This window comes from Rhinopithecus roxellana, chromosome 1 (assembly GCF_007565055.1).
Source record: "Rhinopithecus roxellana isolate Shanxi Qingling chromosome 1, ASM756505v1, whole genome shotgun sequence".
NCBI classification, from domain to species: domain Eukaryota; kingdom Metazoa; phylum Chordata; class Mammalia; order Primates; family Cercopithecidae; genus Rhinopithecus; species Rhinopithecus roxellana.
Window position 1 is genome coordinate 76,327,031 of NC_044549.1, and position 12,590 is coordinate 76,339,620.

A 12,590-nucleotide genomic window follows, 5' to 3' on the forward strand; every position below is an offset into this window, starting at 1 on the left:
AAAGTGCTGGGATTACAGGCGTGAGCCACCGCGCCCGGCCCTTTCTGGTTTCTTTCAAGATTTTCTCTTTTTCTTTGATTTTATACAGTTTGAATACAATATGTATTACAAGATGTAAATCTTTGTAATATTAATTGCGTTCAGTATTCTCTGAACTTCCTTGATCTGTAGCTTGATTTTTGTCATTAATTTTGGAAAATACTCAGCCATTATTATTTCAAATATTTCAGTTTCCATTCTTCTCAGTCTGGTATCCCATTATACATATGTTACACCTTTTGTGATTGTCTCACAATTCTTGGATATTCTGTTCCCTTTTTATTTTCTCTTCTTTTTGTGTTTCTTTTTGGGGAGTTTCTTTTGACACATCTTCATCCTCTTGATTATTTCCTTCACTGTGTCCAGTCTACTAATGAACCAGCAAAGGTATTCTTCATTTCTGTTATAATGTTTTTGATTTCTAGCATTTCACTTGATTCTTTCATAGAATATCCACCTCCCTGCTTATATTACCCATCTGTTGTTGCATGTTATCCACTTTTTCCAGTAGCCTCTGGAGCATATTAATTGTAGTTATTTTAAGGTTCTGCTCTGTTAATTCCACCCACACCTGCCATCGGCCATCTTATGCAGTAGATTTAAGCACAGACTCAAGATAGATTGCCTGTATTTGAATTCTGGCTCTCCTTATCAGCTGTGTAATTTTTTGCAGGATGCATAAATTCTCTATTCCTAAGTGTCCTCATTTGTGAAGTAGGAATATTCATAAAATCCACCTCATAACATTGTTAGGTGAATCAAAGGAGTTAACACATGAAAAGCACTTAGAGTAATTTCTGATACAAAGTAAGCCTTCTGTATAAGTGAGATGATGATGATATAGCCATTTGTAAATCATGCCAGCACACTCCCATTTGAGGGCTTTCCCCTTGCTGTTCTTTCTTGGATGCTTCCCTGATGCTCACGCCACTGGATTTCTCCCCTCGTTTAATCTCTATGGGAGTGTTGCCATTGCAGTGAGACCTTCTCAAATGCCATGTGTAAACACACAGTCCTTCTGAAGCTGCTAATCCCCTTACCCTGCTGTATTATTTTTCCAGAGCAAGCATGATGATCTGACATATATTTACCTGTTATTTTGTTGTTGTTGTTGATTTTCAGCCTCCTTTAACTTGATATAGGCTGCATAAAGTCAGGGTCTCTCTTCAACATTTAAAGAATTAAAACATTTTTAGGGCAGTTTTCTCTATATGCACATAAGGAAGTACTGGGTTGCCCCTTGACATTTATGTTTTCTAGGAATATTTAGTGACATTGGAAAATATTTATATAATGCTATCTCACCTATGCAAAAGCAGCCATGGACAGTACATAAGACATAAAAAGATTATGTGAGCAGATCAGAGTCCACAGTGTAGGGGATGGCACATGGCCTGTGCCCAGGTCTAAGTGAGTTCACAGCCCTCTTCCCTAAGCCACATGTAATGTTTGTTGACTTTGTCTTTCAGTATGAATACTTCAATGCTGTGCTGATAAATGAAAGGGACAAAGACGGGAATTTTTTGGAGCTGGGAAAGGAATTCATCTTAGCCCCAAATGACCATTTTAATAATTTGCCTGTGAACATCAGTCTAAGTGACGTCCAAGTACCAACGAACATGTACAACAAAGGTAAGACTCCCAGCCACTGCTCCTTTTAGAAGGTGAAGAGTCAGGGGGTTGAGAAGCAGGGGCTGACTGGTTTGGGATATAGTTTTGTTTTGTTTCGTATTTTTGAAAAGCACAGTTATAAGCTGAGTGTGTCAGGTATCAACTGGAGAGGTGAAGCATGTACCTGTTCTGCCTGGAGCTTCTGGGCTTGCTGTTTCTCTGGCTGGTTGTTTACATCAGGCTCTCTAACATGTAGTCCAGGGGTTGGCAGTTTCTATAAAGGACCAGATAGTAAATATCTTAGGCTTTACCAGCTATAAATTCTGTGTTGCAACGACTCAGCTCTGCTGTTCAGGCACAAAAGCAGCCAAATGTAAATCGTGGGCATGACTGTGTTCCAGTAAAATTTATCTACAAAAATAGATGGCTGGATGTAACCTGCGGGCTATAGTCTGCTGACCCCTGATGTGGTACCTTTGTTTTCTTCTTCCAATTTGTGGAATGGCATTTAAGGACTGGAGAGCTCCTAGGGGTGCAATGGAAACAGCTGCGGTCTTTTCTCAGAGTAGGAAGGAACATGGACCTTAACAGAATTCCTTATTTCTAGGTTTGTGTGCCTCAAATCCAGTCTTCACATAAACTCTAGAGTTTATTTTTCCCAAAGTTCCCGTCTGCTGATTCCAGTTGGGATTATAGTAGCCAAGGACTGGACTCTGACATCGGATGGACTCTGGTCAGACAGTGTGTTCTACTTCTTTCTGGCTGTGACCTTGGGCATATCACCCCATCTTTTTAGGTCTGAATTTTCTCATCTTACAATGTGAATAATAATCATATCTACCTCATGGGGGTGGTTGTGAGGGTTGAATGGGATGACGTTTATAAAGGGTTTAAGTTGTTCTCAGCATCTTTATCCTATTGTTATTGAGTAGTAGTTTGCTCTGCTTGGTCATACCTAAAAACCTTCTAAACAAAGAACTATCTTCCTAGAAAAATAAGCCAGAAAGTCATGGGATCTTCAAAGTAAAAAATGTGCCACATTGTTTCCCATCAAGGTTTCAAAGATATCAGGGGCCAGTTTCTATCACAGCATCCAGTTTCCAGATCATACACAAGAGCTCAGTAGTCAAGAGCAAGGACTATGGGTTTAAGTCCTGTTCTTCCTCTTGTAGGCTGTGTGATCTGAAGCAAGCAACTTTGCCTTTCTGAACCTCAGTTTCCCTATTTGTGAAATAGGGATAATGATACTGCCTCCCTCAGAGGGTTAGTGAGAGGATATGAAATGATGTATGTGTAGCCCTTAGTACAGCAGTACCATACAGAAAGTGCACAGTGCATTTTAGCTGTCGTTGTTTTTATTGGAAAATAACATGAATACCAATTGCACTTCTGAAATGTTCTAAGTCACTATTTAAGGAGCTTGGTCGGTGATTAAAGAGATTCCAACTAACTGTCTCTAAAACATTTTTCCTATGTGTGTTCTTTGTGGTTGGATACCTAATGTCTCCTTTCCCTGGTTTACCTGTTATCCATCCTTAAGAGTCAGTGGAGGCAGTACCCCATTCATTAACTGTTCTGATAGTTACTGGGGATACTAAGGTGAATCAGATGCAGCCCCTCCCTCAAGGGGTTCACAGTTCATTTGGGGAACAGACAAATAATGAGATAATTAGAACACAATGTATCACATATTGGCCATAGTGTGGACAGCCAGGGGGCAGTGGGAGTGCCAAGGATGGGACCTGTCTACTTGTTCACATGGGCAGGACCACAGTTCATCTTTTTTTCTCTTTTCCTCTTGGAGAAAGTGATGCCAATCTAAACAAATCCCAGAGCGCTCTGGACTGGGCCATATCCTCTACCCTACTCTTTACTTTGGACTCTTCCTTAGAAACAAATGGAACCAAGACGTAGAGGGCTGAGCTCAGCTTCGTTCAGTGGAGTTTAGTTCTCCAGAATGATCCTGTCGGCAGATGAAATCCTAAATGAAACTGTCCCTTTTTGTGCAGTGTGGCCAGAAGAAAGCCATCTTCTTGGCATTAAATATATTCCCAACTGAAGATGAAAAATTAACACGATTTTACAGAGCAATTTCAGACATAAAACAATTCAGAATGATCTTTTAAAATATGATGGCTGCTTCAAGGTTGCTTGAGCCATTAACACCATTATAGAGATTGAATTGCACCTCTAGCTTTCAAGGCATAATTGTGCCTTTAATGGTAGTAACACGTAAGGGACCCGCACCACTGCTTGTCACACAGGCTATAGAATCATGCTTGTAATGATCCCTAGACAGAATCTTCAGAGATAGTCAGATTTCTTGAGCCATGGGAGATAGATAATGATATTCAAAGTCATCCTCAGCAGCCCTCCTGGGATCTGCCCATCACCTCTGCCCAGTCCATTGTCACCCAGCCAGGCTGCAGGGCATGGACCAGGGTCAACCAGGTGTTCTATCTTGTCTCAGCCAGGCAGTGAATCACTGCCCAAGGGCAGAGGAGAGGCAGGGATTTCAGGCAAATTCCTGTCTCCACTCTACCTAATTCAAACCAGCCCCTAACAGCCTTTTTTTTTCTTTTCAAGCTGCAGAAATATATTTTATGTTTAGAAGGCCCTCCAGCTCAGATCTAGTTATTGATGACATGTACTCAAAACAAATGCTCAGAGCTTGGTCACTGGCTGTGCTGTTTTTGGGTTGGAAATCTTACCCCCAACAAAGAAAACCAATACAAGGTCATTCTCTCCTTGCTGCTTGGACTTCTGTGGGCATATACAAAGTGGTTTGATACTTGCCTAGAAGCTTCTGTGATCTATGTTCTGGGGTATCATTTTTAGTCCTAGATGAAGCTAGCTGGTAAACTCTGTTTTCTACACTCTGCTTTCTGCCTCCGTGGGCGGGCCTGGCAACTAGGCAGCTCAGGCAGGTTCGTGCTTTCCTCTTTGGCTGAGGCGCCTTTCTCTTGAGCACTGAAGGAGACTGCAGTGGGCAAGCTGTGCCCATGGGAACTCAAAGAGGCATATTCATAGAGTCTTGAGAAATGCATCTCAGGGCCCTCAGGGTGCATGATGCAGCAGCTTTTTTAATGAAACTCCTTCAGCAGATGTTTGCTGAGTGGCTGCTCTGGCATCCCCAGCCTGTGAGTCTTACTATTTCGGAGACTGTGAAGATGAATGGCTGATACCTTTAGAGCCGTAGATGACTCTGTATCCTCTATGAGTAAAGCAAGACGCAGGATGCTTTTGTGAGAACTGCTGATGATCTGGCAGAGAATTCAGATAAAGCTGAACTCTTTTAAGGACTTTCTCGACTGAAGTGCTGTGAATTTTATATATATATATATATATATATATATATATATATATATACACACACACACACACACACACACACATACACACACACATACAAGTACATATACACATATACCTTATATGTATGTGCATGTTTCTCTATATGGGCAGGTCTGTGCATGTGTGTTTGTAAATATGTGAATGTGTGTGAAAGAAAATGCTATGTTCTCAACCTATTCCTTCATTTCCACTTTCCACCTCTGTCCACCCAGGTGAGACCCCGCTTTTGTTCACTGAACACACCTTCCTCTTTCTTTCATTGTATTTTATTTCACTGTTTTTATTCCTATTATCCCTGTCCCTCCTTTCCTGCTTGTCCTAATGCCCATTCTTAGAAACCAGCTCAAATATAACCTCCTTAATTCCTTTTGTCTTGTGTGATGGAAGGGACTTTTGTTTATTCCTCTGCTCTAGCAATGCACTGTTTTGTGAACGCAGAGCATGCAGTCTTTCCTTCTCTACTTCAGGTTCTCTGAGGGCAGAGGACCCTGCAGATGCAGCCTTGTGCCCCCTTTACCCCGCCCTTGCTCTTTACAGTTGAGTTTTTCCCAGATGTTGGTTGGCGTGGAGACCGCTGGCGCCTGTGTCTCCTGAGCTAGGAGACGTCATCCAGGGCTGTGGTGTTTTCATGGTTCTTATAAGCAACAGAAACAGAACCTGGCTGATGTAAATAGCAAAGAAACTTTTTGAGAGGAGACTGGGTGGCCCACAGACTCTTCAGGAAAGCTAGAGAATAAGGCCTGGAAACGTCTGGGAATGGAGGGAGACTAGAGCCAGAGTCACACCCAGATCCAACCTGACAAGGACCCACTGCCCCCAGGGTTGCCCCACTCTCACATCTGTGACTGCATACAATACCTGTGCCTCGTTTTCCTCATCCATAAGCTGGAGATGACAATCATAGTGAGTTGCCTCGGGGGTTGTGCTGAGGATTAAACACTTAGAGGGCTGCATGGCACATGGTGTCCATCCAGGACTCAAGTGCTGTGGTCTGAATGTTTGTGTCCTTCCAAAATTTGTATGTTAAAACCTAATCACCCAGGTGATGGCATTAGAAGGGGGGTCTTTAGCAGGTGAGTAGGTACTGTAACTCCAAGACTGAGGGAGCTTGTTGTCCAAGTGGGCTGTGGAATAGGGCAAGTTGGGCAGATCCCAGCTGAAGTGGCAGCAGCAGTGGGAACAACTGCTCCTTTGTGGAAGTCAGAAAGGCAGTTATGGAGCCTGGGAGGGCTGGCCAGGTGGTGAGAGGCTGTGGAAGCCATCAGTTGGTCATGAACATGACAGTGACAGGTAAAATATGGCTGACAGCTTTGCCAGGAAGAGAGCCACTGAAGAATACTGGTTCCCAATCACACTGTAGAAGAGGGAGAGGGAGGTGGCATCCAGGGCCTGGTTTGGAGAAAATCCAGAGAAGAATGGCACGTGGGCCAAGACTGGATGGCTAATGTGAGAGCCCTTGGGCCTGGGGCCCTAGAGAGCAAGCTCCAGTGAGCATATCAGCCCCATGAAGGCGGGAACACCAGCATGATACCCAGCACATGGTAGATGCTCAATAAATACTTGTTGCAAGGTAAGGTAATGAATATAGATTACAATTGAAACACTCTTTTCACTTTGTTCTTGCACAGAGGAAGAAAAGACATAGGAAGTAACCCAATCTCAATTCCTCCTCTTCCCCCAGTAACGGAGGACATCCGGGAGAAGTAGGCTGAAGTGGCAGAGGTGAAGAGTACGTGTGAATTACAGGACACAGGCTAGACCACTCCTTCATCCTTTAGACTACCCCAGCAGGGCACCCAGTCAGGCTGGGAAAACTGGGCTGCAAAGCTACACTGTGCTCAGGGTCCAGCCCCTGAAAATGTAAAGAGCTCCAGGAAAGGGAAGACCTGTAACCACCACTGCAGAGCATGAGAAATCAATCTGTCTGTTACAATCCAGTAGGTTCTTCTAAAAAGCCCAAAAAAAGAACAAAAGTCTGATGAGATGGGATTGGGTCCCCTGCTTAGGAGCAGAGTATACAGGCTGCTGGAGGGATGGGCAGGGTTGCTGAATTTGGATTTGTCAGATGTCTCAACCTATTTTTCAAATGTTGAGCTTGATAAAACACAAAATGCATTTTGCCAAGCACTTTTCCCCTTAATTACATGTGTATATTTTAAGGGAAATTTAATCCATATGTTTCTGATTCGTTTATACGGAAATCATTAAAATGTTGTTTTCCAAGAGCTATTTGATGTGCAAGAAGGCTCATAAACCTTAGAAAAAGCTGTTTAAAATTTTTTCCTTTCCCTTTGTTTCTTTTCCCTTCGTGTGTGTGTGTGTGTGTGTGTGTGTGTGAGAGAGAGAGAGAGAGAGAGAGAGAGAGAGGGAGAGAGAGAGCACACGCACGTAAGTGAACAAGACTGACTGACCCCAGGATGTCAGAAACAAATTCCAACTCGAAATGGATTTTCTTCTCGGGATTCTGAACTGAAGCGTTTGGATTAGGCTCCAATCTTGCTTCCTCGTTGTCTCCCAGCTCTAATGGAATGTGATGGTGATGTGGCCATAACTTGATATTGGGAGTCAAGATCAGAGGAATTGCACCAGAGCACATTGCTCCGGACCTGGAGAAATAACACTCAAGAACCTCCTCCTGCATGGTTTGTTGGTACCTACAGTCCTCAGCAAGGCCCAGGAAACTTTCCCAAGATGTAGTTTGGATTCCAGGAACCCCTGTTACAGCATATGAGCATAATGGGACTAAGGCATTTGGTAAGAAACATACAAGATAGTGCCACTGAAGTAACTCCACAGCTGTCGTGCCAAACTACTCATAGTTTTTCTCTTCTAGTTTGGAGATTATATTTTTATATTGCAGAATAACTATCCCTGACTTAAAATTCACAAGTTGAGTGGCTGAGTTCAAATTCTATTGGCAATGCCTCCATACTTCTGCATGTGTATGTGGCACACATGCACATAAACATAGGTCTGCAGAGATGTATATGTGTGCATGCATAGGTTTGTGTCTGTATTTTCTCAGAAGTTGTGTTAGTAGAAGGAAGGTGTGATGTGTCCCTTTGTGGCCCCTCAGTCCTACGCTTAGTCTTATGTTTAGCCTGGAAGTTGCACTTGATGAATGAGTAGGTGGATGGATGGATGGATAAATGGATGGATGGATGAATAGATGGATGGATACATGGATAGGTAGATGGACGGATGGATGGATAGATAAATGGATGGATGAATAGATGAAGGGTGGATGGGTGAGTGGATGGATGGATGGATGGATGGTTGGATGAGTGGATGAGTGGATTACTTACCAACAACCATGCTCTGTAGTGAGGACTTTCAGTGCATTATCTCATTTACAGTGACCCCATGTGTTATAGGCAGCAGTGGAGACCACCATTCTCCAAGGCAATTCTTCCACAGCCTCTGTTCTACAGTCAGGACCAGAGAAGTTACCTGGGGCAAAGCTCAAAGGCATCACTTTAGGTACAGGTGATTCTTTCCCAAAATCCAAGTGAGAAAAGAGTTTATGCTTCCTGCCTAAGGCTCTCTGAAACACTGCTCCTGTCTCCTGGTCCCCTTTTCACCTGGGCCACTGTCCTGTGCCATCCCCATCATCTCTGTTCTTGTCTACCATGGAGCTCTTCCCAGATCTGTCAAGGAGTCTTTGGAGAGTGATAGGCCTGTACTTGCATCCAATGCTATGAGTATCAACCTGGTGGACTAGAAAGAGCATTTCACACTTGGGGCCTCTGTTTCTTCGTCTGTAAGATGTAAGTTGTCATTTTGAGCATTAAAGAAAGTGAAGGTGCAGCATCCAGCAGAACACCTGGCACACGGAGGCATTTGATACATATTGATTCCTCACACAGACTCAGCTCCTAGCAAACCAGATGGATTACCCTCACTGCCCTGCCAAAAACATGCAGGGGATGCTCATCCCCAAGCCCAGACCCCTTCCCTTCAGCCCTGTTTGTAGAATGAAGTGCAAACACGCTTACAAACCAGCTCTGGTTTACTGCTCTCTTGTCCTGGCTACCCTATTCCCCCTCTTCCTGGTCATGCTAGACCCCAGGACTCCAGACTCTCTGAAGACCTTTGCTTAGGCTCTGACCTCCTGCTGAGGGTACTGTCCTTTCTCCATTCTGGAAAGACCTGTCCTTTCCCAAGAGCCCAGCTCCACAGCTACTGTGCCTTTCCCTCTGGCCCTAGACCTCCTCTCCAGAACCATCCTCTGCCCCCTCATTTATGCCCCCCTGTGACGGTTTTGTCTCTCCTTCTGTTAGATTATTCATCACATTGTTCAGCAGTTTCTTTTTCACTGCACTCTCCTGCCTTGAACTTGGGGGCAGGGGCTGTGTTTTTTTTCATTCCCTTGGGACCATAGCAGAGAACCTGGAATAGAAAAGTGCTTCCAAGGATGTCGTTGAATTGAGCTGAATCCTCTTATTACAGGCCATCACAAATGGTTGTTTTAGCTGCGTGTTGGTTCTGTCACTTCTGCTTGTATTTAAATTTTGATTCTTGTTTGTTTCTGAAGACAGTAATTTTCGATGTATACCTGATGAAGAAATTACTTTCAGGATCTTCTCATGTGTTTGTATTTTTAATCTCTTTTTTCAAAGGAATGGGAATCCAGATGGAGTCTTGCCGTTGGGTAGGAGCGGCGCCTAGGCTAGAGAAATTCTGAAAGGTGGTGCCAGGAGCAGTGAAGGACAATGGGAGAGCGGGAATGATTCCTAATAGTGTTTTATTTCACCCTGGTGCCCCGGCATTTGTGAGAGGTTACAGTAGTAGTAGGGAGCTGGAGTTTGTAGGTGATTTACTTTAAAAAAATGGCTTAGACAGGTTTCAAGCTCATTTCTATGATAACTTCACGATCAAACACTTGCTTTCTGTGTTTTGTCTGGGAAGGAGAAGGGTGGAGCCACCTTCAGCACCATGAAAATTGCAGCAGCAAGTGTTGCAGCCTGGGGTGGCAGTCAAGTGTGTTCCAGTGGGGGAAAGAGATTAAGAGCCACTGTCCCTGGGCTGACTCAGTTAGTTATATATGCCATAGGTCCTCCTGTTGGAGAAAGGGATTGCCTTGCTGAGGGAAATGCAGGCTAGACTTCCAGGATGTAAGTACAGTAGAGACCAGTAAATGGTCTCAGGTGGCTCCCAGGCCTCCTCAGGAATGCTAGCCAGGTGCCCTGGCCATCTATCGGGCTTGCTCAGGGTGTGTGGTAGGAGTGTGAATATAATATATCCTTGCTGCCTCTATGCTGACCTTACTCCCACGAAAGGCTCAGACCATGCTTCTTGCTTATCTGTGCAAAGATAATGATAGCACCTGTCTCGTGGGGACTTTGTGAAGATACAATGAAACAATAGATGTTGAGCATTTCAGTCTACTATGTGACAAAGGTTTACTGAGAGCCTCAATTGTTAGTATTGTTGTAAGAATGATGATAGTGACACTGGGTCCCTCACAGTGGCATGGCTTATGCCTGGGAGTATCTCTGATCCTGAGCCAGGTAGCCTTCCTTTTTCTCCTGCACCTTGGAAACCCTTTTATTCATGGCAGTTGTACATCAAGAAATTCAGTGAAGAGAGGACAATGTGGAGGTAGAGTTGCAGGGTCAGAGGCCGACAAGCACCCTGGCGGGTGGCTCAGTCTTTGATACCTGCACCTGCTCTCCACCCACCTGCTCATCATGCACAGATGTGGTGAACCTCTGTGTGTCCATGTCCTACTTCTTGGGTCACTTTGCTCCCAGGAAGCTTGGTGTCTGTATCAATGAAAGGCTGTAGGGCTTTGTATTAGTCCATTTTCACACTGCTGATAAAGACATAGCTGAGACTGGGAAGAAAAAGAGATTTAATGGACTTATAGTTCCACATGGCTAGGGAGGCGTCACAATCATGGGCGGAAGGCAAGGAGGAGCAAGTCACATCTTACATGGATGGCAGCAGGCAAAGAGAGAGCTTGTGCAGGGAAACTCCTCCTTATAAAACTGTGAGCTCTCATGAGATTTATTCACTATCAGGAGCACAGCATGGGAAAAACCTGCCCCATGATTCAGTTACCTCCCTCCAGGTCCCTCCCACAACATGTGGGAATTCAAGATGAGATTTGGGTGGGGACACAGCCAAACTATATCAGACTTCAAGTAATGCTCTGCTTTCCTTTTGTTGGGGACTCTTAGAAGGACCTGGGGGCCCTCAGCTGTTTAGAAGCAATAGCTTCCAGGGACATAAAGACAATCTTTTCATTTTTTACACTCTTTTATTCTTCCCAAATCCCAGCTGATGGAAACTTCTGTCCAGAACACACTATCTACTCATTGACCTTAGAGACACTCACCTGTGTGTTAGTCAACTGATGCCTCCATCAGTTTCTTTTCCTTCAGGTAACATTTTTATGGTGCTTACTATGTTCCAGGCACAATATGATCTCATACAATGCAATCCTACCCACAACTTATTGAAGCAGAAACCATTATTAATTCCCACTTTAGAGGTGAGAAAACTGAGGCTTAGGGACTTGCTCAGAATCACTTGGCTAGCAAAGTGGGCAATCAGCATGCAAGCCCAATGCTTTGGCTTTAGAACCACCCAGGCTCCACACTGCCTCTCTATACTGTGCATCTCCACCATCCTGATGGCTGAGTTTTCAGCTAGCTGTGTCATGCCTGTTTTTTGTTTTGGTTTGTTTTTTGTTTGTTTGTTTGTTTTGAGATGGAGTCTCGCTCTGTCACCTATGCTGGAGTGCAGTGGTGCAATCTCAGGTCATTGCAACCTCTGCCTCCCAGGTTCAAGCGATTCTACTGCGTTAGCCTCCAAAGTAGCTGGGTTTACAGGTGCACATCACCACGCCCAGCTAAATTTTGTATTTTTAGTAGAGACACCATGTTGGCCAGGCTGGTCTTGAACTCCTGACCTCAAGTGATCCACCCACCTTGGGCTCTCAAAGTGCTGAGATTATAGGCGTGAGCCACCATACCCGGCCATCATGCCTGTTTATATGCACACTTTATATGTGCGGCAAGTGGAAGGCCCTGTTTTTGTCAAATTGTGCTATTTTCATCTAAGCATATGAAAATCCATCATAAATGAAAACTAGTCTTATTTTACATAAACACTTCCAATTTCTTCCCTTTATGAAAATAATGTTGCAGCAAAGAGTCGTTTTAAAAATGGGAGGCAAATTCTGCATCAGAATGCCAATGGATACCAACTGCTCACACATAGGGGATATTTCTGTTGGGAATGAGACAGTTCCACATTTAATCCTGCAAACTTGCCATACCAAAATATGTCTAAGAGAAGTGAGTAAGGAGGTGATGATGATTCAGAATGCAAAAAGGCTCTTCTCCTTGCCAGAAAGTTCACTGCAGTGTGTTTAGGAGAAGTGAATTCCTCCACTGTAGCAACTGGAATGGCATTTGCAAAGCTGGGTTCTGTGGGACCCTGCCACCTTCTATTGATTTAATAAATATTCGTGGAGCACCTCTAGCATGCCAGACACTGCGTGGGTGTGAGCAGGTGTGGTGAGAGATGAGCAGACTCTGCCCATGCTCTCTTGGAGCTTATTGGTCAGTGGGAAGGCT

At 44.1% G+C, this 12,590-nt stretch overlaps 1 protein-coding gene across 2 annotated transcripts in view; it reads left to right on the forward strand.

Moving 5' to 3' along the window:
- CACNA2D3 (calcium voltage-gated channel auxiliary subunit alpha2delta 3) overlaps positions 1–12,590 on the forward strand; it is a 958,335-nt gene that overhangs the window by 380,710 nt on the left and 565,035 nt on the right. For both annotated transcript variants that reach the window (XM_030926087.1, XM_030926131.1), the window contains exon 5: positions 1,509–1,671. In XM_030926087.1, coding sequence (XP_030781947.1) covers positions 1,509–1,671 — 163 coding nt within the window. The remainder of the gene's footprint in view (positions 1–1,508; positions 1,672–12,590) is intronic.